This window comes from Lethenteron reissneri, chromosome 57 (genome assembly GCF_015708825.2).
Source record: "Lethenteron reissneri isolate LAM-NWPU_2019-01 chromosome 57, ASM1570882v1, whole genome shotgun sequence".
In the NCBI taxonomy this organism is placed as follows: domain Eukaryota; kingdom Metazoa; phylum Chordata; class Hyperoartia; order Petromyzontiformes; family Petromyzontidae; genus Lethenteron; species Lethenteron reissneri.
In genome coordinates this window covers 9,570,747-9,597,059 of record NC_083835.1, presented here as the reverse complement: position 1 = coordinate 9,597,059, position 26,313 = coordinate 9,570,747, and the positions used below count along the sequence as shown (strand labels likewise).

Below are 26,313 nucleotides of genomic sequence, written 5' to 3'. Positions count from 1 at the left end.
ATTTGAAGCGTGTTTTATGTTCAAAATGGAAATGAGGTTTTGGGGGGGGGGGGCAGAGCTTTGTGACGTCATATTTGAGGGGGGGGTCTGACTTTTTGTGACGCCGTGTCCAAAATCGCGTGACGTCATTTATGGACGGCCCCTTAGCCAGCAGCAGCGCCTGTAAGGCCGGCACTGTGGCACACGAGGGGGTGGGTGGCCAGCACCACGCCCGGCCACCTTTGCCTCCCCAGTGACGATGTTTTTTTTTTCACGTCGCAGCCGGCACTCATTTGAGGCTGAGTCGACCTAGGGGAGGCCCAACACCCGTTCAGATAATTGTCACCGGTGTTGGCCGTGAGCGGGAATCGAACTCGGGTGGCCGGGTTCGTTACCGCTACCCCGACACATTGCATCACAGACTGCAATATTGATCTAACGCCGCTTGTACCGTGAACTATAATCAACTCAACTATAAACTATGTTTTATGGTACGAGGTAGGGGGCCGTCCATAAATGACGTCACGCGATTTTGGACGATTTTTGAACCCCCCCCCCCCCCTCGTCACACGGCGTCACACAAAGTCAGACCCCCCCTCAAATATGACGTCACAAAGCTCTGCCCCCCCCCCAAATAAAACTTGCTTCAAATCGCTTTCAACTATTGTCATTGTAGCGCGTATTTACTGTGGCGCTGCACTCTGATGTTGTAGGAGAAAACATTTATTAAAAAGTCTATTTAATTAAGTAGAACGTGTTGTCTATATTTATTTAAAGTTGCGCATTTTGATGTGACGTCACATTTCTCACCCCCCCCCCCTCCTCGTCACACATCGTCACAAATGTCTGACCCCCCCCCCCCCTAGGTGCGTGACGTCATTTATGGCCGGCCCCTAAGGCGCACTCAGCTACGTAACTCTTTTTCAGAAGCGCCCTGGCGCTCAGAAACGACTACTCAGCCTCGTCGTCGTGTTGAATAGTTTCAGTCGCCAAACAAACGAAACGCGTTGTGGGTGACGCTGAGTCTGGACGTAGTGGGGAGAAGGCGGAGGGCGAACACGGGGAGAGGGAGAGACACGCAAACTCCAAACACACGCAGCAGCAGCAGCAGGCGTCGGGGTCGCGATCGAAACCACGACCTCCTCCTGTACACCAGGCGAGGTGGTCCTAACTTGAATTGAAGCTTTCGTGACTCTGCAGTCATCGCGTAGAAATAGAAAACTAAATTAAATACTAGCATACGACGTTTCGATTGCAACACAAGCAATCATCATCAGGTACAAATTGAAGATAAAACAAAACATAGTAAACTTAGAAATATAATGCAATGCAACACAGAGAGTCGGCTTCTTCTTCTTCCTAGCGTTGTTCCCGCTGTGGCGCAGGGTCCGCTTGTCGGCATTGTCTTCTCCATTTGGCTCGGTCCAGGGCATCTTCGGGGGATGCGTTGACCGTCTTCATGTCTTCCTTTATTCGGTCCATCCATCGCTTCTTCGGACGTCCGCGTGGACGGCGGCCCTCTGGCTCAATACGCACGGCAGTCTTGGCCACTGATGACTCTTCACTTCGCATCACGTGGCCGTACCACCGAAGCCTTGCCTCAAGCATCTTGTCCGCAATGGGGGCCACACCAAGTCGCTTCCGAACGTCTTCGTTCCTGACACGATCCCATCGAGTGAGCCCGGGGCTCCATCTGAGCATCCTCATCTCCATGGTGTGGAGAGCTTGTTCGTGTACAGTTGTGGCTGGCCAGCACTCGGATCCATAGAGTGCCACCGGTCGGACGATGGTCTTGTATATTTTTCCCTTCAGCCTATCCGGCATTTTCCGATCACAGAGGACTCCGGTGACTTGCCTCCATTTCATCCACGCCGCATTGACTCGTGACCTCACATCAGTCGTGATGCTACCATCTGAGCTGATGGTGGAGCCCAGGTACTTAAAGTCCGTCACTTTCTTCAGATCTTCTCCGTCAGCTAACACAACAATATATGTAGAGGTGTACCGTGGGGATCCAACGAGGAGCGAGCGTGGGGAGAGGGGCGGCAAGGGAGGAGAGGGGGACGGGGAGAGCGAGAGGGGGGGGGCACATAAAGCAAAGATTTAAATTAAAAAATAATACGAAATGATGAACGAGGCAAAGTGCCGACTACACCGAGCATCTTCTTGTTTCCACTGATCGTAAAACAAGGAGAGGGAGGGAGAGAGAAGGAGTGCGAGTGGAGTGGAGGAAACGGAGTGAATGAACGGCGAGCAGCCCTGAAGGAGAATCTGGTCTGCGTGTGATTCTACAACAGAAGTCATCTTCTACATGTACAGCAGGCGTCAGGGTCGCGGTTGAACCCCCGACCTCCTGTGTACCAGGCGAGGTAGTTAACGAATCCAAGACACCATGGCGCACACGCTGGCTAGGAGACGTGAAGGCTATACAGGAGGGGGGGGGGGTCATTGTCAGCTGTTGAGAAGAGGCCTTCAATGCGCGTCTTGCAGTGTTCTTCAAACACCGGAGCGAGCTGCTCGCTCGAGGCAGCGTAGAGCCGCGCGTGCTCTCAGACGTACACGCGAGAGAGACACACAGAGAGACGATACTTTTTTTATTACTTTAAACAACACACTCACCCACCCACTCAAACACTCACCCACCCACTCAAACACTCACCCACCCACTCAAACACTCGCTCACCCACTCATTCACTCACTCACACTGCAACTCACTCACACACTCACTCACTCGCTCACCCATTCAGTCACCCATACACTCACCCACCCAGTCAGCCACCCACTCATCCACCCACTCATCCACCCAGTCACTCACCCAGTCACTCACCCAACTCACCCACTCAAACACTCACCCACCCACCCACTCACCCACCCACACACTCACCCACCCACACACTCACCCACTCACTCACCCACTCACACACCCACTCACTCACCCACCCACCCACACATTTCGATACAAAGTGACATCGATTACAGCATCACGTGTCCACGTCACAAACACGACCCACGTGCCACATGGCGCTGCACGCGGCACGCGGCACGCTCGACGAAAGAGCTCGTCAGAAAGTGAAATGCCCCCCCCTCTCCCCCCCCCCCTCTCTCCCCCCCTCCCCCCCTCTCTCCCCCCCTCTCTCTCCCCCCCCCCTCTCTCCCCCCCTCCCCCCCTCTCTCTCCCCCCCTCTCTCCCCCCCTCCCCCCCCCATCGTTTAAAGAATCGCGGCGCGCGTCGCTGGCATCGGGAGTGGTGGTCGTGCTCGGGCTACAAAAAAATTAATTACAAATATGTACATAGAAAACAGGGGGAACATAGACATGGAGTAGGGAGAGAGGGGGTAGAGAGAGAGGGGGTAGAGAGAGATTGGGGGAGGGTAGAGAGAGGGGGGGGTAAAAAGGCGGAGAGCAAAGTGTGAAATCGTTTGTGAAATCTTTCATTTAAAAAGGGCAGGTAAACCAAAGCATTGAAAAAAACCCCGAAATGATGAACGAAGAAGAGTGCCGACTACACGGAGCATCTCCTCGTTTCCTCTGCATCGTAAAAGAAGAAGCGAGAGAGAGATAGGGGGGAGAGGGAGAGGGGGGAGAGAGGGGGGAGAGAGGGGGGAGAGGGAGGGAGGAGCCGAAGTCGAGACGAGTCGCGCGCCGCGTTCGCTGCCAGCGCCGCCGCGGGGAGCGGTGGGACGGAGCGGCTTCGATGTCGGTGCGGAGCTCACGGCGACAGAGTCACGCCCAGGCGCTCTGCCACTTCTATCGCACAAAGAGACCCCCCACCCCCCTCTCTCTAGTGCAGCCTGCGACAGAGTGTTGGGGCAAGTGCTGTTAGCGAGCAGCACCTATGAAGGCCGGCACGGCACACGAGGGGGTGGGTGGCCAGCACCACGCCCGGCCGCCTTTGTCTCCCCATCGGCGATGTTTACACACCGCGCCAGGTACTGGCTTGTTGACCTAGGGGAGGCCCATGACCCCGGTTCAGGTTATTGTCACCGCTGGTGGTGGCCGTGGGCGGGAATCAATCTCGGGTCGCCGGGTTCGTAGCGCGGCGCGCTGACCGCTGCGCCACCGCTCCCCGACTCCACATCAACTGCGATGTCGCATTCAGACGGTCAGTCCAGCAGACTACGGCGTCGGAAGCAGTAGCGGAATCGTGTAACATCACCAACATCATCGTCGTCGTCGTCGCTGCGATGTCTCCTGCTTCGTGTTTGTGGCCGGGGCATTGCGTGGTGACACGCTGCACTATAACGGCCTCGGTTCTGGATGACCAGAGTCGCCACTCCGCTCGCTGAGAATGTTTAAATGTTCTGTGTGTGCAGCGTCAGCTGTCATCCGCATCATCCCCCGCTGCTGCCGTGGCGTGTGCAGGTAGCGGTGTGGAGAATACAGCAACAGCATCTTACTGGTAGGAACCTGCTGGTTACAGCAGCCCACAGGGGATTGTTGTGTCCGTCGTGCAGGGAGGGGCTGGGTGGGGAGGGAGGGAGAGGCTGGGTGGGAAGGGGAGAGTGGGGAGGGGCTGGGTGGGGAGGGTGGGGCTGGGTGGGGAGGGTGGGGCTGGGTGGGGAGGGGAGGGTGGAGAGGGGCTGGGTGGGGAGGGTGAGGAGGAACTGGGTGGGGAGGGTGGGGCTGGGTGGGGCTAGGTGGGAGGGGTGGGGCTGGGTGGGGAGGGGAGGGTGGAGAGGGGCTGGGTGGGGAGGGTGAGGAGGGACTGGGTGGGGCTAGGTGGGAGGGGTGGGGCTGGGTGGGGAGGGGAGAGGCTGGTCACCCCGTGGTGCCCTTATAAAACTCAACGTTTAACCTACTCACGCCGGCTTGTGCCCGCCCTCACAGTCGGGCATATTTGCGGAATACACCACGCCGCCGTTGACCCTGGCCATTGAGAGAGCAACCCAACGTCACTACCAGCTCCCTCCGCAGGAGGAACGTGTTTAGGGCGGAATGACGAAGCAAAATAAACCGGAGGGGATAGATGTAAATCGTGCCGTACACAATGGCCGACGTTTCTGGCAATAGGCCTTCGTCACGGCGCAATAAACCGCAGCGGTCGGCGTCGTGGCCGGGTTTGTTGATTTATTTATAAATCACGGGGTGCTGAGCGCGGGGTCCAAAGGCCCCAACGCCCTCCCCAACCCAAAACGCCCAACGGCCAGCGACAAACAGCACGAGTGTGACAAGTTGTCACCGACAGAGAGAGAGTGCAACGCGTTGCTGCAACTAGACGAGGTTGTTGTTATTGTTGTAAGAGGTTGGGGGTGGGGGGCGGGGGGCGAAAGGAGGCGGTGGTGGTGGGAGGGAGGTAGTGAGGGGAGGGGGGAGGGGAGAGGGAGGGGGGGGTGAGGGGAGGGGAGATTCCAGAGCGGAGCAGGACGAGGGCACAAGCAGAGCAGCGAGGTGACCCGCAGTGTGGTGAGTGGGTGGGTGTGTGTGTGGGTGAGTGGGTGGGTGTGTGGGTGGGTGTGTGGGTGGGTGGGTGTGTGGTGGGGTGTGTGGGTGGGTGTGTAGGTGTGGGTGGGTGGGTGTGTTGGTGGATGTGTTGGTGGGTGGGTGTGTAGGTGTGTGAGTGAGTGGGTGGGTCAGTGAGTGGGTGGGTGTGTGTGTGGGTGGGTGTGTGTGTGGGTGGGTGTGTAGGTGTGTGGGTGGGTGGGTGAGTGTGTGAGTGGGTGAGTGTGTGAGTGGGTGAGTGTGTGAGTGTGTGAGTGGGTGTGTGGGTGGGTGTGTGGGTGGGTTGGGTGAGTGACTGGGTGAGTGACTGGGTGGATGAGTGGGTGGATGAGTGGGTGGATGAGTGGGTGTCTGACTAAGTGGGTGGGTGAGTGTATGGGTGACTGAATGGGTGAGCGAGTGAGTGAGTGTGTGAGTGAGTTGCAGTGCGAGTGAGTGAATGCGTGGGTGAGCGAGTGGGTGAGTGTGTGGGTGAGTGGGTGTTTGGGTGGATGAGTGAGTGACTGAGTGAGTGTGTGAGTAGGTGAGTGGGTGTTTGGGTGTGTGGGTAAGTAGGTGTGTGAGTGAGTGGCTCGGTGAGTGAGTGACTGGCTGATCGAGTCGGTGGGTAAGTGAGTGGGTGAGTGAGTGGGTGAGTGAGTCAGTGAATCAGTCGGTGGGTGAGTGAAGGTGGGTGAGTGAAGGTGAGTGAGTCAGTGAGTGGGTGAGTGAGTCGGTGGGTGAGTGAAGGTGGGTAAGTGAGTGAGTGAGTGAGTGAGTGAGTGAGTGGGTGAGTGAGTGGGTGAGTGAGTGAGTAGGTGAGTGAGTGAGTGGGTGAGTGAGTGAGTGGGTGAGTGAGTGAGTGAGTGGGTGAGTCGGTGGGTGAGTGAGTGGGTAAGTCGGTGGGTGAGTGAATGGGTGAGTGAGTGAGTCGGTGGGTGAGTGAAGGTGGGTGTGTGTGTGGGTGGGTGTGTGTGTGTGTGGGTGGGTGTGTGCGTGTGTGGGTGGGTGTGTGGGTGGGTGTGTGGGTGGGTGAGTGTGTGAGTGGGTGAGTGTGTGAGTGGGTTAGTGTGTGAGTGGGTGAGTGGGTGAGGGTGTGAGTGGGTGTGTGGGTGGGTGGATGAGTGGGTGGGTGTGTGGGTGGGTTGGGTGAGTGACTGGGTGAGTGACTGGGTGGATGAGTGGGTGGATGAGTGGGTGGATGAGTGGGTGTCTGACTAAGTGGGTGGGTGAGTGTATGGGTGACTGAATGGGTGAGCGAGTGAGTGAGTGTGTGGGTGAGTGGGTATTTGGGTGGATGAGTGAGTGACTGAGTGAGTGTGTGAGTAGGTGAGTGGGTGTTTGGGTGTGTGGGTAAGTAGGTGTGTGAGTGAGTGGCTCGGTGAGTGAGTGACTGGCTGATCGAGTCGGTGGGTAAGTGAGTGGGTGAGTGAGTGGGTGAGTGAGTCAGTGAATGAGTCGGTGGGTGAGTGAAGGTGGGTGAGTGAAGGTGAGTGAGTGGGTGAATGAGTGGGTGAGTGAGTGAGTGAGTAGGTGAGTCAGTGAGTGAGTGGGTGAGTGAGTGAGTGAGTAGGTGAGTCAGTGAGTGAGTGGGTGAGTGAGTGAGTGGGTGAGTGGATGAGTGAGTGAGTCGGTGGGTGAGTGAAGGTGGGTGAGTGAGTGGGTGAGTGGGTGAGTGAATGGGGAGTGAGTCGGTAGGTGAGTGAGTGGGTGGGTGAGTGAGTGAATGAGTCGGTGGGTAAAGTGGGTGAGTGAGTGAGTGGGTGGGTGAGTGAGTGAATGAGTCGGTGGGTGAGTGGGTGAGTGAGTGAGTGAGTGGGTGAGTGAGTGGGTGAGTGAGTGAGTGAGTGGGTGAGTGAGTCAGTGAGTGAGTGGGTGAGTCGGTGGAGGGCAGTCTATATATACAATCTATACAGGTACTTTGTGTGTGACCTGTTAACGCGGAGAGCGTGGGGCAGGGCGCGAGGGAGAGGGAAGAGGAGAAGAGAGAGTGGGGGGGGGGCGAATAGAGGGGAGAGAGAGAGGCGTGAGAGATTGAGAGAGGTGTGAGAGAGGGGTGGAGGGCAATAGGGGAGAGAGAGACGGAGAGACGCGGATCCAGGCAAGGTGAGTCCTACACATACTCCCGAGTAGTATTCACGCACACTTGGCACAAAAACACAAAGACCCCCCCGCCCCGTATAGCCTGAACCGTTCACAGCACGGCAAACGAGAGGGTGGGTGGCCAGCACCACGCCCGGCCGCCTTTGTCTCCCGAGTGGCGAAGTTCACACACCGCACCAAGTACTCATTTTAGGCTGAGTCGACCTACGGGAGGCCCAAGACCGGTTCAGATAATCGTCACTGATGGTGTTGGTGGCCGTGACCACGAATCGAACTCGGGTCGCCGGGTTCGTAGCGCAGCGTGCTAACCGTTACACCACCGCTCCTCATACATCACACACACTACATCACACACACTACACACACTACATACACACTACACACACTACATCACACACACTACACACACACTACATTACACACACTACACACACACTACATCACACACACTACACACACTACACACACACTACATCACACACTACATCACACACAAGAGGCTCACGAGCATCAGAACAATCTCCTCCATCGATGCTCATCGCTTCGTTCACAGCCCTGCAGAGCCCCTGCGTGGAAGTTCCTAACCACGAGGGAGGGGGGCACCCTCGTAGTTAGGAACTTCCACGTTCCTCTGGCGGTGACAAGTCCATCCCATGGATCGTTTCATCGACCCCCCCTCGTGTGTCGTGCCGGCCTTCATAGTCGCTGCTACTCGCGAAACATCATTTGCCCCCAACATTCTGTCTAGGCTGTGATCTGTGTATCTGTTAAGTTTGTGGGGAGCGGTGGGGCAACGGTTAGCGCGCTGCGCTACGAACCCGGCGACCCGAGTTCGATTTGCGGATCACGGCCACCGACACCGCCGGTGACGATTATCTGAGTGGGTCTTGGGCCTCGCCTAGGTCGACTCAGCCTCAAATGAGTACCCGAAGCGGCGTGTAAACATCGACACTGGGGAGACAAAGGCGGCCGGGCGTGGTGCTGGTCACACCACCACGAGGATTAGGGAACACGCGCTGCGTGGAGACATCATCGTCACACTGATCTTCATTCAGCAGTGGATAGAACATGCTGAGGCTGTCACGGTCACCGTCGACGCTCCGTCGAACGTCTGTGCACCGCGTGGCCGTGTCGGGTGGTGGAGGGTCTCACGGCACAGATTTGGTCAGATCACTACGAGGACTTCTAATCCGAACATGAATGATGATTGTACGAGTGATACCCTGTGACTGTGAACCTTGTTTAATTGCCATTTCCCCCGCACACACTACACACACACACTGCACATTACACACACACACAACACACATACACTATACACACTACAAACACACTAAAACACACTACACACACTATACACACACTACACACACACTACACACACTACACACACACACTGCACACTACACACACACACTACACACACACATTACACACATACACTACACACACACTACAAACACACACACACTGCACACTACACACACACTGCACACTACACACACACTACACACACTACACACACACTACACACACACACTACACACACACACTACACACATACACTACACACACACTACACACATACTATGCAACACACTAATACACACGCAGGTGTATACACAGCTGCATACACAGGTACACACGCCTACCCGTGCCACCTCCACTACCCGTGCCACCTCCCATACCCGTGCCACCTCCTCCCTCCCATACCGTGCCACCTCCCTTCCAAACCTGTGCCACCTCCTATACCTGTGCCGCCTGCCCCTACCCGTGCCACCACCACCTCCCTTCCAAACCCGTGCCACCTCCTCTACCTGTGCCGCCTGCCCCTACCCGTGCCACCACCACCTCCCTTCCCGTGCCACCTCCCCTCCCCGTGCCACCTCCTCCCTCCCCTCCCCTACCACCTCCTCCTTCACCTACTACCTCCTCCCTCCCTTACCCGTGCCACCACCTGCTCCCCTACCCGTGCCATCTCCCTGCCCGTGCCATCATCCCCTACCCGTGCCAGCGCCAGGCATGGGCTCGATGGGGAGCGAGGTGCTGGGCTTGATGCTGTGCTTCCTGGGGTTGGTGGGCCTCGTGGTGAGCACGGTGTGCAATGAGTGGAAGACGACGTCTCGCGGCGCGTCCATCATCATCGCCTCCTGGATCTACCAGGGCCTTTGGAAGACGTGCGCCGGGAATGCCATGGGAACCCTCACCTGCAAGCGATTCTTCACCACGATGGGGATGCCGCGTGAGTGGGGGGGGGGGGGGTGCTAGGAGGGGGGGGGCTAGGAGGGGGTGGGGGGCTAGGAGGGGGTGGGGGGTGGGGGTTGCTAGGAGGGAGTGAGGGTGGGCTAGGAGGGGGTGGGGGTACCGTGTCAAGGTGTGCCATCATCACCATCATCGTCGCCATCATCACCACCATTGCCATCATCACCATCATCGTCGCCATCATCACCACCATTGCCATCATCACCACCACCATTGCCATCATCACCATCACCACCACCATTGCCATCATCACCATCATCGTCGCCATCATCACCACCATTGCCATCATCACCATCACCACCATTGCCATCATCACCATCACCACCACCACCACCATTGCCATCATCACCATCATCGTCGCCATCATTACCACCATTGCCATCATCACCACCACCATCCCCACCACTACCAACACCATGACCACCATCATAATAAAAATGCAATTTGTAACACGCGCAATTTTGCGGACGTAATGGTCGCAACTCAGGGACGCGGAGCCAAGCTCAGAGTCACTCGAAAGCACGTGGTTGTAGAGGTCAGTTTTTAAGTGTCTCTTGAAGGAGAGGTGATGCTGAAAATGTGCAAAGGGGATGCCGTTCCAGACTGTTTTGGCAGCCACCGCGAAGCGGCACATAGACGTGACCGTCCTGGATCTTGGTATCGAGAGGAGGTCGTGAGTCGCAGTGCGAAGGCATCTGCCGTGTGCCGTGCTGCAAGTCAGTAATGAAGAGAGGTACGGTGGGCAGGCAGATGTGAAGGCGTGGTGGCAGAGGCAGATGATCTTGTATGTGACCCTGCTGGTGGAGGGCACAGAGAGGCAAGTGAGTCGAGACGGGGATGAGTGCGGCTAATGACGACGCGTGCCAGGTTGTTTTGAAGTATTTGAAGTTTTTTGAGGTTGCCAGAGGAAGACCGGACTAGGATGGAGTTGCATTAGTCGAGGCGAGACCCAACTATGCAACACGCCAATGTGTTGGCGGTTTCAGTGGAGATGAGAGGACGTAGGTGTCTGAGAGCCTTCAGGTGAAAGTTACAGGAATTGATGATTTGATTTGTTTGGCGGTCGAAGGATAAAGTTGAATCTAGGATGACACCGAGGTAGCTGAAGTGATTGGTGAACCTGATGCTGTGACCAAACATGTGTCTGTGTGTTGGGAGCGCGCATGAGTCGAGACGTTGCCTGGTACCTAACATGATGGCCACTGACTTTGAAGGATTGAGGGCAAAGTTGTGTGCGGAGAACCACTGTTGCAGGCCAGTGGTTCATTCCGAGAGCCTCTCAAATCCAGACGCATTGGAGGAATTGATGGCGGTGAACAGAATAGTGTTATCCGCATATGAATGGTGCTTGACACCGAAGCTTGCGATGAGGCGGCCGATCGGGGAAGTGTAGGCCGTGAACAGCATGGGACCGAGGACGCAGCCCTGGGAGACGCCACACGACGCTTCTGTTTCAGCAGAAGCGTTTTGTGAGGATTGCCGATCATTAAGGTATGACAGTATCCACTTGAGTGCTGAGCCACATATACCGAAGTCGTATTTCAGGAGGGAAGTAAGGAGCGAGTGGTTGACGGTGTCAAAGGCCGATTAAATGTCCAGACTTACAAGAGCAACGATGGAGCCAGAGTCAATAATCATTCAAATGTCATCGAGGACTCTGGCGAGTGCTGTTTCTGTGGAGTAGTTTTGACGGTAAGCTGGTTGGAAGGAGCAGTAGTTTGGGGAGGAGGTGATACGGGGTTTGATTTGGGCGAGGGCGAGTCGTTCGAGGAGTTTAGAAAGATTCGAGAGATTAGTATTGGGACGATACTTGGTTTCTTTAACAGGGGGGAAACCAGGCCAGATTTGAGGTTGGATGGAAAACACCCCGTAGAGAAGGAGGCATTTGCGATGTTCCTGATCATGATGGCGAGTTCCGGAGCACATTGCTTAAACAAGGAACCTGGGAGGACATCGAGTGGAGATGGCTTCATGTGAAGTGATTTAATTAAAGAGAAAACGTCTTTTGTAGACACCGGCTTGATCGTGGTTAGAAAGGTGTTTGGGCGAGTGCTTACTATTTCAGAAAAAGGAAGAAGGGTACGTTGGTGCGATGTGAGCGAAGACGTGCAGGAGTTTGCGATGGTGATCAGCTTGTTGGTGAAGTAAGTTTTGAAAGAGGTGGCAGGTTTGAATGAGGCCAGGGAATTGCTAAGGTGAGGCACCATGTTGCTACCAGGATGTAGAAGATCCTTGAGGGTTTTCCAAAGGATGCGTGGGTTTCCGGTAGCTGTTTTGATGCATTCTGCAATGTAGGAGGAACGTGATGCAAGGATAAGTTCGTTGGTTTTCCTGCAGGCAGCTGTGAGTGTCGTGGGAAGGCTACCCCGTGGTTCGTGGTTTGAATGGTGCCAGCTTGTCCTGCCCCGCCCTTAGGTCAGCTTCTAGCTGAAGAGGGCAGACAGTTGGATCGGATTATGGGAATACCATTGATGGCAAATTTGCGAGGAGGTGCTGTAGAGTGGAAAACTTGATACCCTTGATATTACGGGAGTGGCAGGTGGTTTTCATGGTGATTGGCTTGGGAATTTGGAGGGAAAATAGGATGAGGTGGTGGTCGGAGTAACCAGTTTGGAAAACTCCTAGTGGAGAGATGCGATGATCCAGGTCAGGTTCCAGAACCAGGTGGAACATACGCTCAACATTTGTTGAGGAAGCTCTGGTGGGGCCTGAGTTGGTGATGATCAGGTTATGGCAGGCCAAGGTTGACTCGAGGTGGCTATCAATGGAGGCTGGAGTATTGCCGGGGTAGTTAAAATCTCCAGTAAGCATGAGCCTGTGCGATGGGTTAGGAATGAGGTAAACAAATTCGGAAAGCTCGTGTAAGAAGGTAGCGATGTTGCCATCTGGAGGGCGATGGATGGAAATGAGGGAAAAGCACTCGGTGTTAGTTGTGAGCGACACGGACTGGACCTCAAAGATGGCGGGAACCATCGGTAGATAGAGCTCTTTAATTCTCAAGTCAGCATTGTAGACGACCAATAAGCCAGCGCGCCGCTGGTTAGTTGCACGAGGTTTATGTAGAACCTTGTATCCCGGGGGCACGGCTTCCAAAGAGATGGCTGGCGGGGAGTCTGGCCTGCACCAGGTCTCAGTAATAAGCAAAAGGTCGATGTGGTGGTCAGTGATGGTATCCTGAATGAGGGCTGATTTGTTGGTAATGGAGCATGAGTTGAGTAGGCCGAGGCGGATGTGTGAAGGTGAATGTGAAGATCCAAAGAGGCGCGGCGTCGAGGGGTCAGAGGAAATATCTGGTTGAAGGTTGACCTGTGAACAGCGGCCTTGACCGCCTCTGCAACCACGGTGATGATGCGGTTTCTGACGTTGATCACGAAGACGGCAGATACTCCTATAGAGTAAGTAGATACTCCTACAGAGTCAGTAGATACTACTATAGAGTAAGTAGATACTATATAGAGTCCGTAGATACTCCTATAGAGTCAGTAGATACTACTATAGAGTCAGTAGCTACTACTATAGAGTAAGTAGATACTACTATAGAGTAAGTAGATACTACTGTAGAGTCAGTAGATACTACTATAGAGTCCGTAGATACTACTGTAGAGTAAGTAGATACTCCTATAGAGTCAGTAGATACTACTATAGAGTCAGTAGATACTACTGTAGAGTCACTAGATACTACTATAGAGTCCGTAGATACTACTGTAGAGTAAGTAGATACTCATATAGAGTAAGTAGATACTACTATAGAGTCAGTAGATACTACTGTAGAGTCAGTAGATACTACTTTAGAGTAAGTTGATACTACTGTAGAGTCAGTAGATACTACTATAGAGTAAGTAGATACTACTGTAGAGTCAGTAGATACTACTGTAGAGTAAGTAGATACTACTGTAGAGTCAGACACTACTCTAGAATCACTAGATACAACTCACTCTATTGTATGTAAGGTGTGTACGTATATATGCCTACGCAGGGGTAAACCTATATTTTCAGGGGGGGGGGGGGTCGACAATTTTCGGAAACCTTTGAGATCAAATATTTACCCCCACTTTCCATAACTTTTGGACTTCTGCAAGCCTCTTGTAATTTTGTTGATGGACAAATGGACAGAAAAATGGCATGCCAGGCTTTCACAATAGCTCCGTATTTGTGCATGTATATGTTATGTTTTTAAGAGAAGTTTGGAAACGTGTTTTTCCCCCGGGCAACGCCGGGTACTTCTTGCTAGTAGTAGATAAACAGCGGGAGCGACACGGGATTGCAGCCAGCTGCTAACAACGCTGTCGCCATCTTCCACCACCACCGCCATCACCGGCCCATTGTTGTCGTCCACCGCGTTTGCCCGCAGTGCACCTGAAGGTGTGCCAGGCCCTGATGGTGCTGTCGCTGGTGCTGGGCCACCTGGGCACGGTGCTGGCGCTGCTGGGCACCAAGTGCTCGCGCTTCGGGGGCTCCAACTGGCGGCTGAAGGCGCGGATCGTGGCCTCAGCAGGGGCCCTGTACCTGCTCGCGGGTGAGAGGACACGCCGGAAATACCACCAGATAGACCGGTGCTGCCATTGGACACGCCGGTACGACTTGACACACTGGTATTAGCAACCACGCCAGTACCACAGGACATGTTGGGACTACTGGACACGTCAGTACTACTGGAGACGCGAGTGCTAGCAACCACACTGGTACTACCGGACACACAGATACTACCGGACACACAGATACTACCGGACACACAGATACTACCGGACACACAGATACTACCGGACACACAGATACTACCAGACACACAGATACTACCAGACACACAGATACTACCGGACACGCACATACTACCGGACACACAGATACTACCAGACACACAGATACTACCAGACACACAGATACTACCAGACACGCAGATACTACCAGACACACAGATACTACCAGACACACAGATACTACCAGACACACAGATACTACCAGACACACAGATACTCCCGGACACACAGATATTACCAGACACGCAGATACTACCAGACACACAGATACTACCAGACACACAGATACTACCAGACACACATATACTACCAGACACACAGATACTACCAGACACGCAGATACTACCAGACACGCAGATACTACCAGACACACAGATACTACCAGACACACAGATACTACCAGACACACAGATACTACCGGACACACAGATACTACCAGACACACAGATACTACCAGACACACAGATACTACCAGACACACAGATACTACCAGACACGCAGATACTACCGGACACACAGATACTACCAGACACACAGATACTACCAGACACACAGATACTACCAGACACACAGATACTACCGGACACGCAGATACTACCGGACACACAGATACTACCAGACACACAGATACTACCAGACACACAGATACTACCGGACACACAGATACTACCGGACACACAGATACTACCAGACACACAGATACTACCAGACACACAGATACTACCAGACACACAGATACTACCAGACACACAGATACTACCAGACACGCAGATACTACCAGACACACAGATACTACCAGACACGCAGATACTACCAGACACACAGAAACTACCAGACACACAGATACTACCAGACACACAGATACTACCAGACACACAGATATTACCAGACACACAGATACTACCAGACACACAGATACTACCGGACACACAGATACTACCAGACACGCAGATACTACCAGACACACAGATACTACCAGACACGCAGATACTACCAGACACACAGATACTACCAGACACGCAGATACTACCAGACACGCAGATACTACCAGACACGCAGATACTACCAGACACACAGATACTACCAGACACACAGATACTACCAGACACACAGATACTACCAGACACACAGATACTACCAGACACGCAGATACTACCAGACACACAGATACTACCAGACACGCAGATACTACCAGACACACAGATACTACCAGACACACAGATACTACCAGACACACAGATACTACCGGACACACAGATACTACCAGACACACAGATACTACCAGACACACAGATACTACCGGACACACAGATACTACCAGACACGCAGATACTACCAGACACACAGATACTACCAGACACGCAGATACTACCAGACACACAGATACTACCAGACACGCAGATACTACCAGACACACAGATACTACCAGACACACAGATACTACCAGACACACAGATACTACCAGACACACAGATACTCCCGGACACACAGATACTACCAGACACGCAGATACTACCAGACACACAGATACTACCAGACACACAGATACTACCAGACACACATATACTACCAGACACACAGATACTACCAGACACGCAGATACTACCAGACACACAGATACTACCAGACACACAGATACTACCAGACACACAGATACTACCAGACACACAGATACTACCGGACACACAGATACTACCAGACACACAGATACTACCAGACACACAGATACTACCAGACACACAGATACTACCAGACACGCAGATACTACCGGACACACAGATACTACCAGACACACAGATACTACCAGACACACAGATACTACCAGACACGCAGATACTACCAGACACGCAGATACTACCAGACACACAGATACTACCAGACACACAGATACTACCGGACACACAGATACTACCAGACACACAGATACTACCAGACACACAGATACTACCGGACACACAGATACTACCAGACACACAGATACTACCGGACATGCCAGTACTGGTGGCCACATTGGCCACCCCTTGGCCCTTTCCACTGTTGACTTATCCCCCCCTGCACCCCCCCCACTGCCCCCCCCCAATGCCCCCCACCCCACTGCCCCCCCAGGCATGAGCTCGATGGTTGCACTCTCGTTCTACGCCCACCGCATCACCCTGGACTTCTACAACCCCAACCTCTTGGGCACCCGGTGAGGGGGCGGCACCCTGGTGGTAGCAGTGTAGTGGTGGTGGTAGTGGTGTAGTGGTGGTGGTAGTGGTGTAGTGGTGGTGGTAGTGGTGTAGTGGTGGTGGTAGCAGTGTAGTGGTGGTGGTAGTGGTGTAGTGGTGGTGGTAACAGTGTAGTGGTGGTGGTAGTGGTGTAGTGGTGGTGGTAGTGGTGTAGTGGTGGTGGTAGTGGTGTAGTGGTGGTGGTGCTGGTGTAGTGGTGGTGGTAGCAGTGTAGTGGTGGTGGTAGTGGTGTAGTGGTGGTGGTAGTGGTGTAGTGGTGGTGGTAGTGGTGTAGTGGTAGTGGTAGCAGTGTAGTGGTGGTGGTAGTGGTGTAGTGGTGGTGGTAGTGGTGTAGTGGTGGTGGTAGTGGTGTAGTGGTGGTGGTAGTGGTGTAGTGGTAGTGGTAGTGGTGTAGTGGTGGTGGTAGTGGTGTAGTGGTGGTGGTAGTGGTGTAGTGGTGGTGGTAGTGGTGTAGTGGTAGTGGTGTAGTGGTGGTGGTAGTGGTGTAGTGGTGGTGGTAGCGGTGTAGTGGTGGTGGTAGTGGTGTAGTGGTGGTGGTAGCAGTGTAGTGGTGGTGGTAGTGGTGTAGTGGTGGTGGTAGCGGTGTAGTGGTGGTGGTAGTGGTGTAGTGGTGGTGGTAGCGGTGTAGTGGTGGTGGTAGTGGTGTAGTGGTGGTGGTAACAGTGTAGTGGTGGTGGTAGTGGTTGTAGTGGTGGTGGTAGTGGTGCAGTGGTGGTGGTAGTGGTGTAGTGGTGGTGGTAGTGGTGTAGTGGTGGTGGTAGTGGTGTAGTGGTGGTGGTAGTGGTGCAGTGGTGGTGGTAGTGGTGTAGTGGTGGTGGTAGTGGTGCAGTGGTGGTGGTAGTGGTGTAGTGGTGGTGGTAGCAGTGTGGTGGTGGTGGTAGTGGTGTAGTGGTGGTGGTAGTGGTGTAGTGGTGGTGGTAGTGGTGTAGTGGTGGTGGTAGTGGTGTAGTGGTGATGGTAGTGGTGTGGTGGTGGTGGTAGCGGTGTAGTGGTGGTGGTAGTGGTGTAGTGGTGGTGGTAGTGGTGTGGTGGTGGTGGTAGCGGTGTAGTGGTGGTGGTAGTTGTGTAGTGGTGGTGGTAGTGGTGTGGTGGTGGTGGTAGTGGTGTAGTGGTGGTAGTGGTGTAGTGGTGGTGGTAGTGGTGTAGTGGTTGTGGTAGTGGCGTAGTGGTGGTGGTGGTAGCGGTGCAGTGGTGGTGGTAGTGGTGTAGTGGTGGTGGTAGTGGTGTAGTGGTGGTGGTAGCGGTGTGGTGGTGGTGGTAGTGGTGCAGTGGTGGTGGTAGTGGTGTAGTGGTGGTGGTAGTGGTGTGGTGGTGGTGGTAGCGGTGTGGTGGTGGTGGTAGTGGTGGTGTAGTGGTGGTGGTAGCGGGGTGGTGGTGGTGGTAGTGGTGTAGTGGTGGTGGTAGTGGTGTAGTGGTGGTGGTAGTGGTGTGGTGGTGGTGTAGTGGTGTAGTGGTGGTGGTAGTGGTGTAGTGGTGGTGGTAGTGGTGTAGTGGTGGTGGTAGTGGTGTGGTGGTGGTGGTAGTGGTGTAGTGGTGGTGGTAGTGGTGTGGTGGTGGTGGTAGTGGTGGGTAGTGGTGGTGGTAGTGGTGTAATTGTGGTGGGGGTGGTGTGGTGGTGGTGGTAGTGGTGTAGTGGTGGTGGTAGTGGTAGTGGTGTGGTGGTTGGTAGTGGTGGTGTAGTGGTGGTGGTAGTGGTGTAGTGGTGGTGGTAGTGGTGTGGTGGTGGTGGTGTGTAGTGGTGTAGTGGTGGTGGTAGCGGTGTGGTGGTGGTGGTAGTGGTGCAGTGGTGGTGGTAGCGGTTGTGTGGTGGTGGTAGTGGTGTAGTGTGGTGGTAGTGGTGTGGTGGTGGTGGTAGTGGTGTGTGGTGGTGGTAGGGTAGCTGTTTTGTGGTGGTGGTGGTAGTGGTGTAGTGGTGGTGGTAGTGTGTCGTGGTGGTTGGTAGCGGTGTGGTTGTGTGGTGGTGGTGGTAGCGGTGTGGTGGTGGTGGTAGTGGTGGTGTAGTGGTGGTGGTAGCGGTGTGGTGGTGGTGGTAGTGGTGTAGTGGTGGTGGTAGTGGTGTAGTGGTGGTGGTAGTGGTGTGGTGGTGGTGGTAGTGGTGTAGTGGTGGTGGTAGTGGTGTGTGGTGGTGGTGGTAGTGGTGTGGTGGTGGTAGTGGTGTGGTGGTGGTGTAGTGGTGGTGGTAGTGGTGTAGTGGTGGTGGTGGTGGTGTAGTGGTGGTGGTAGTGGTGGTGGTGGTAGTGGTGTGGTGGTGGTGGTAGTGGTGGTGTAGTGGTGGTGGTAGTGGTGTAGTGGTGGTGGTGGTGGTGGTGTGGTGGTGGTGGTAGTGGTGTAGTGGTCGTGGTGGTCGTGTAGTAGTGGTGGTAGTGGTGTAGTGGTGGTGGTAGCAGTGTAGTGGTGGTGGTAGTGGTGTAGTGGTGGTGGTAGTGGTGTGGTGGTAGTGGTGGTAGTGGTGTAGTGGTGGTGGTAGTGGTGTAGTGGTGGTGGTGGTGTAGTGGTGGTGGTGTAGTGGTGGTGGTGTTGGTGTGGTAGTGGTAGTGGTGTAGTGGTGGTGGTGGTGGTGTAGTGGTGGAGTGGTAGTGGTGTAGTGGTGGTGGTAGTGGTGTAGTGGTGGTGGTAGTGGTGTAGTGGTAGTGGTGGTAGTGGTGTAGTGGTGGTGGTAGTGGTGTAGTGGTGGTGGTGGTGGTGGTGTAGTGGTAGTGGTGTAGTGGTGGTGGTGGTGGTGTGGTAGTGGTAGTGGTTGTAGTGGTGGTGGTGGTGGTGTAGTGGTGGTGGTAGTGGTGTAGTGGTGGTGGTAGCGGTGTAGTGGTGGTGGTAGTGGTGTAGTGGTGGTGGTAGTGCTGTGGTGGTGGTGGTAGTGGTGGTGTAGTGGTGGTGGTAGTGGTGTAGTGGTGGTGGTGTAGTGGTGGTGGTAGTGGTGGTGGTGGTTGGTAGTGGTGTGGTGGTGGTAGTGGTGGTGGTAGTGGTGTAGTGGTGGTGGTGGTGTATGGTGGTGGTAGTGGTGGTGTAGTGGTGTGGTGGTGGTAGTGGTGGTGGGTAGTGGTGTGGTGGTGGTGGTAGTGGTGGTAGTGGTGGTGGTAGTGGTGTAGTGGTGGTGGTGTGGTGGTGGTGGTAGTGGTGTAGTGGTGGTGGTGGTGGTAGTGGTGTGGTGGTGGTAGTGGTGGTGTAGTGGTGGTAGTAGTGGTGTAGTGGTGGTGGTGTAGTGGTGGTGGTAGTGGTGGTGGTGGTAGTGGTGTGGTGGTGGTGGTAGTGGTGGTAGTGGTGGTGGTAGTGGTGTAGTGGTGGTGGTAGCGGTGTAGTGGTGGTGGTAGCGGTGTAGTGGTGGTGGTAGCGGTGTGGTGGTGGTGGTGGTGGTTGTGGTGGTAGCGACGCGGTGGTGCCCCCTGTGCCTCACCACGAGAGGGCCCTGAGTGAGATCCCTGACTTGGGTACCTTGCGGTGTGGTGGTGGTGGTAGCGGTGTGGTGGTGGTAGCGGTGTGGTGGTGGTGGTGGTAGCGGTGTGGGGTGCGTGTGATCTCGCCCCCGGGTGCGCGGAGTAGGAGTGACTCAGTGTGAATTAGTCAGCGGGTGAGTGTGACTAGTCAGTGAGTGAGTGTGAGTAATTGTGAGTGATTAGTGTGAATTCGTCAGTAAGTGTAAGTGTGAATGAGTGTGAGTGAGTGGGTTGGTGTGAGTGTGAATTAGTCAGTGAGTGTGCGTTAGTGTGAGTGTGTGTGAGTGTGTGTGAGTGTAAGTGAGTGTGTGAGTGAGTGAGTATAGGCCTTGGAGCAGTTGTGGAGAGAGTGGAGAGTTTCCCTGACCTGGGCAGTGTGCTCAGGCTCCGGTCCAGCAGCAGAGGTCTCACTCCGAATCAGCCGAGTGACAATATCTTTTCATCGGTTGCGTAACGCTGTGTGGAAGCTACCTGGTCTGTCGCTCCGCACGAAGCTTCAGGTCTTCTTGGCCACGGTCATTCTCTCCCTTCTCTACGCTTAATGTTTCTTATGATGATGATGATGATGATGGTTCTCATGATGATGATGATGTTGATGATGTTAATGATGTTGATGATGGTGTTGATGATGATGATGGATCTCGTGATGATGTTGATGACGATGATGGTTATTGTGATGATGGCGGTGTTTATGATGTCAATATTGATGATGTTGATGATAATGACAATGTTAACGATGTTGATGATGTTGCTGATGTTGATGATGATCATGACGATGTTGATGAGGATTCTAATGTTGACGATCGTAATGATGACGGTGGTGATGGTGGTGGCGAGTAGGTTCGAGTACGGATGGTGCCTCTACCTGGGGTGGGTCTCCTCCATCCTCTGCATCGTCGGGGCCATCATCAAGTGCTCCTCCTGCTACGGGGTGAAGGACGACACTCACAAGTGAGGGTCATCACCACCATCACCATCATCACCACCATCACTACCACCACCACCATTACCACCATTACCACCCTCACCGCCATCACCACCATCACCACCATCACCATCACCACCACCATTACCACCACCATCACCATCATCACCACCATCACCACCATCACCACCACCACTACCATTACCACCATTACCACCATCACCACCATCACCACCATCACCATCACCACCATCACCATCACCACCATCACCATCACCACCATCACCATCACCACCATCACCATCACCACCACCACCATCACCACCATCACCACCATCACCACCACCACCACTACCATTACCACCATCACCACCATCACCACCATTACCACCATCACCACCATCATCACCACCACCATTACCACCACCATCACCACCATCACCATCATCACCACCATCAACACCATCACTACCACCACCACCATTACCACCATTACCACCATCACCACCATCACCACCACCACCACTACCATTACCACCACCATCACCATTACCACCATCACCATCACCACCATCACCGCCATAACCAACATCTCCACTACCACCATCACCACCATCACCACCATCACCGCCATCATCACTACCATCATCAACACCACTACAACCAATATCAACGCCATCACCACCATCACCATCACCACCATCAACCCGACCAATATCAACACCATCACCACCATTATGACCGCTATCACTACCATCACCACAACAATCACCACGTGCACCACCACCAACATCACCCCAATCAATATCAATACCATCACCATCACCCCAAACAATTGCAATACCATCACCACCACCGATATCAGCAGCATCACCTGCATCATCAACATCATCACCATCACCAACGGCCGGCACCGCACACGAAGGGGGTGGGTGGCCAGCACCACGCCCGGCCGCTTTTGTCTCTCCAGTGGCGATGTTTACACACCGCACCAGCTACTCATTTGAGGCTGAGTCGACCTAGGGGAGGCCAAGGACCGGTTAAGGTAATCGTCACTGGTGTTGGCGGCCACGAGCAGGAATCGACTCGGGTCGCTGGGTTTGTAGCGCAGTGCGCTGACCACTACGCCACCGCTCCCCGCAAATGGATACACAACTGTAGAGAAGTTTACTCCTCTACACAACTGTGACGGCAGTTTTTGTATGTTGCCAGGTAGGGCCCCACTGAGCGATGTAGATCGTTGTCAGAAGCGACCTTCCTATCACAAGTGACAGCTCAACCAAAGTGGCTGATCATCGCGTGGACATTTATAGCAGGAGCCAAATGTTCTGAAGTCTCAACGCCGTGATGTCGATTCTGAATGTGGAGGGGAAAACCGAAGGACCCGGAGAAAAATCCACACGACCAAGGGGAGAGAGAGAGACACGCAAACTCCAAATATACAGCAGCAGCAGGCATCGTCAGGGTCGGTATCGAACCCACGACCTCGTGTATACCAGGCGAGAGAGTTAACATCTCCTAGCCACCGCGATGATGATGATGAGAGAGAGAGACACACAAACTCTAAATATACAGCAGCAGGCATCGCCTGCAGCTGTATATTTAGCGGCAGCAACTGCAGGTGGGCACTTCGCGCACACGCCGCTGAGCGTATACGGGGAGTGCCGGCAAGGCGAAGGAACTGGGGCAAGGGTCACGATAGACCTCGTGAGGAAGCCGCTAGAACCCTCTAGAGGGCCACGCAGGCTCCCCTCCTTCGGCTTGGCTCCGCCCTGGCCGCGCCAGGGGGGATATCAACAACGGAGAGCGAGAGCTCTGGGATTGGGTCTTGTCGTCGCTATTGTCGTCGTTGCCAGAGAGAGTTGCTGCATGTCGACGGAGAGAGAGAGAGCGTCTGGGTGTCGACCGAGGAGAGAAGCAGCACGTCGAGGAAAAAGTGATCAGCCGAGCGTCGATGGCCAGAGTGCTATGCCAGGTGGCGGGAGCGGAACAGCCTCGACAGAGAGTGGAAGCCGCATGTCGACAGAGAGAGAGAGCATTTACGCTATGAGACCTCCTTTACCGGTGGCAAAATATAGTAATAGGTTTTTACCCTTTCTACTGGTAAAAGAGGTCTCATAGTGTAAATGCTTACTCCGAGCTCTCAATACTCTGATAGTGCGCTGTATTTGAGTTGTACGCCTTTTGGCATCATCTGGTCCAACACCAATGGAGACTAGGCTCTAAGAAAAGCTGTCTCGGGTGTGGACCAATCAACTTCAAGGACAGTGCATATCATTATCATCATCAGAGTTGTTTCTTTTTGTTTGCATTTTGACTGCTTGTGTTGTGGTTATTGCAAACATGATACCTTGTATAAAGGTGTCAGTTTTGTACCAGTTGAAAGGGTAAAAACCTACTATTAGAGAGAGAGCGGTTGCACGTCGAAGGAGAAAACGGGGGCTGCGCATCGACGGAGAGAAAGTAGAAGCCGCACGTCGACGGGGAGAGCGGCCGAGATTTCCCGTGATCAAGCGCCGACCAAGCAGCATGGCGGGAAACCGCCATGTGGAGAGGGGTGCTGGCCGACGCGAGGCGGGGGACGGCGGGTGCAGGGGGCTCCGAACGGAGGACCACACACATGATGGGTGCCGTTTTTGCCGTCGGAGGACCTCCCGTGCCGAGGGGCGCCATTTTGAGGCGAGAGCACGTGGACGAGGCACGGTGAGTGAGGGAGTTGCCAGAGGCAAGATTCCTCCAGAGGCAGCGGATGGAGGACGAGATGCCCTGTACCCCGTGCGGGCAGCACTGCTGGCGCTGGCAAGCGGAGTGGCTGACGCGTTGCGCCACAAATGCGGCGACACGAGTTCGTTTCCCACTCGCGGCGACCAACACCAGCGATGATTAACTGAACGGCTCCTTGGCCTCCCTTAGGTCGACTCAGCCTCAAATGAGTACCTGGTGCGGTGTGTTAACATCGCCACTGGAGAGACAAAGGCGGCCGGACATGGTGCTGGCCACCCACCCCTACCGTGCCGGCCTTCATAGGTGCTACTCGCTAACAGCACTTGCCCCTATAGTCTGCTAAAGGCTACACGGGGGATCTTTGTCTTTGTTGTGTGTGTGTGTGTGGCGCGCAGCATGCCCCGGCAGCAGCAGCAGCAGCCCCGCTACAGCACCGCGCCCACCGAGTTCATGAACGACAAAGCCTCCGTCTACTCGGCCCTCACTCACAACACACAGCAGCAGCAGCAGGTGCCCAGCAGTAGCCATCGTCATCATCACCACCAGCACCAACTCTAGACTCAGCACCAGCTCTAGATTCAGCACCAGCTCTAGACTCAGCACCAGCTCTAGACTCAGCACCAGCTCTAGACTCAGCTCTAGACTCAGCACCAGCTCTAGACTCAGCACCAGCTACAGACTCAGCACTAGACTCAGCACCAGCTCTAGACTCAGCACCAGCTACAGACTCAGCTCTAGACTCAGCACCAGCTCTAGACTCAGCACCAGCTCTAGACTCAGCTCTAGACTCAGCACCAGCTCTAGACTCAGCACCAGCTCTAGACTCAGCTCTAGACTCAGCACCAGCTCTAGGCTCAGCACCAGCTACAGACTCAGCACTAGACTCAGCACTAGACTCAGCACTAGCTCTAGACTCAGCACCAGCTCTAGACTCAGCACCAGCTCTAGACTCAGCACCAGTTCTAGACTCAGCACCAGCTCTAGACTCAGCACCAGCTCTAGACTCAGCACCAGCTCTAGACTCAGTTCTAGACTCAGCACCAGCTCTAGACTCAGCTCTAGACTCAGCACCAGCTCTAGACTCAGCTCTAGACTCAGCACCAGCTCTAGACTCAGCACCAGCTCTAGACTCAGCACCAGCTCTAGACTCAGCACCAGCTCTAGACTCAGCTCTAGACTCAGCACCAGCTCTAGACTCAGCTCTAGACTCAGCACCAGCACCAGCTCTAGACTCAGCTCTAGACTCAGCTCTAGACTCAGCACCAGCTCTAGACTCAGCTCTAGACTCAGCACCAGCTCTAGACTCAGCTCTAGACTCAGCACCAGCTCTAGACTCAGCACCAGCTCTAGACTCAGCACCAGCTCTAGACTCAGCACCAGCTCTAGACTCAGCTCTAGACTCAGCACCAGCTCTAGACTCAGCTCTAGACTCAGCACCAGCACCAGCTCTAGACTCAGCTCTAGACTCAGCTCTAGACTCAGCACCAGCTCTAGACTCAGCTCTAGACTCAGCACCAGCACCAGCTCTAGACTCAGCTCTAGACTCAGCTCTAGACTCAGCACCAGCTCTAGACTCAGCTCTAGACTCAGCACCAGCACCAGCTCTAGACTCAGCTCTAGACTCAGCTCTAGACTCAGCCATTTTGTCTTTGCCATGTTCCCATCTGAACCCCCCTGCAAATGAGGTATCCCATCTCAAGGGATAATGATCTTGTTCAACTTGTTGTGATTCATGGAATGTCCCGTGTCTCTCCCGTGTCTCTCCCGTGTCTCTCCCGTGTCTCTCCCCGCGTCTCTCCCCGCGTCTCTCCTCGCGTCTCTTCCCGCGTCTCTCCCCGCGTCTCTCCCCGCGTCTCTCCCCGCGTCTCTCCCCGCGTCTCTCCCCGTGTCTCTCCCCCTGCGTCAGCTCAAGGACAGCGCCTTCTCCATCGGAGGCATCGCCCCCGACCTCCGCAAAGTGAGCTACTTCTCAACGGAGGCCGCAGTGGGGCCCACGGCGGTGGTCTGGAACGGGGCGGCCGGGCGTTGCGTGTCAGACGCTGCCCTGCTGGACGTGGATCGAGTTGGGGGCCCTGGGGACAGCTCTGACGAGGCTCGGCGGGGAAGCGTCATGAGCTATGGACGCAACGCCTACGTTTGAGATGGGAGAAGAAAGCGGGTCCCCCTGGAAGAGAGTGTCACGGATCCATAGAGAGAGTCGGAGGTTGATGAGGGAGAGTAGGTAGGACATCCTGGTAGAGATTAGGGGACGCTGGGAGAGAGTTATATGGTGCTGATAGTGAGTAGGACATCCTGGTAGAGATTAGGGGACGCTGGGAGAGAGTATGGAGGTGCTGATAGAGAGAGTAGCATATTCTGGGAGGGAGTAGGGACACTGGGAGAGAGTATAAAGGTGCTGATAGAGAGAGTAGCATATTCTGGGAGGGAGTAGGGACACTGGGAGAGAGTATAAAGGTGCCAACGAGAGTATGACATCTTGGGAGGGA

General features: G+C 54.4%; 2 protein-coding genes across 8 annotated transcripts; both read left to right on the top strand.

Annotated features, from left to right (window-relative positions):
• The first annotated feature begins 4,041 nt into the window (after positions 1 to 4,041).
• On the top strand, positions 4,042 to 26,313 carry LOC133357191 (claudin-7-like). Of its 7 annotated transcripts, XM_061575023.1 has the most exons (10): positions 4,042 to 4,081; positions 4,293 to 4,378; positions 9,115 to 9,138; positions 9,515 to 9,742; positions 14,114 to 14,278; positions 16,626 to 16,707; positions 21,019 to 21,129; positions 24,223 to 24,337; positions 25,734 to 26,219; positions 26,282 to 26,313. In XM_061575023.1, the coding sequence occupies exons 4-9, from the start codon at positions 9,523 to 9,525 to the stop codon at positions 25,965 to 25,967; spliced, it is 927 nt and encodes a 308-aa protein (XP_061431007.1). In that variant the 5' UTR covers positions 4,042 to 4,081; positions 4,293 to 4,378; positions 9,115 to 9,138; positions 9,515 to 9,522; the 3' UTR covers positions 25,968 to 26,219; positions 26,282 to 26,313. The 7 variants fall into 7 exon arrangements, with proteins under 7 accessions (XP_061431007.1, XP_061431002.1, XP_061431001.1 ...); XM_061575018.1 differs by having other exon boundaries at positions 4,043 to 4,081; positions 9,115 to 9,742; XM_061575021.1 differs by lacking the exons at positions 4,042 to 4,081; positions 4,293 to 4,378 and adding an exon at positions 7,469 to 7,503.
• On the top strand, positions 24,402 to 25,556 carry LOC133357198 (uncharacterized protein DDB_G0271670-like; the record flags this gene model as incomplete). The annotated part of the gene is made up of 3 exons (XM_061575028.1): positions 24,402 to 24,679; positions 25,250 to 25,314; positions 25,513 to 25,556. Coding segments are annotated over 3 exons (387 nt in total), but the record flags the coding sequence as incomplete, so codon positions are not given.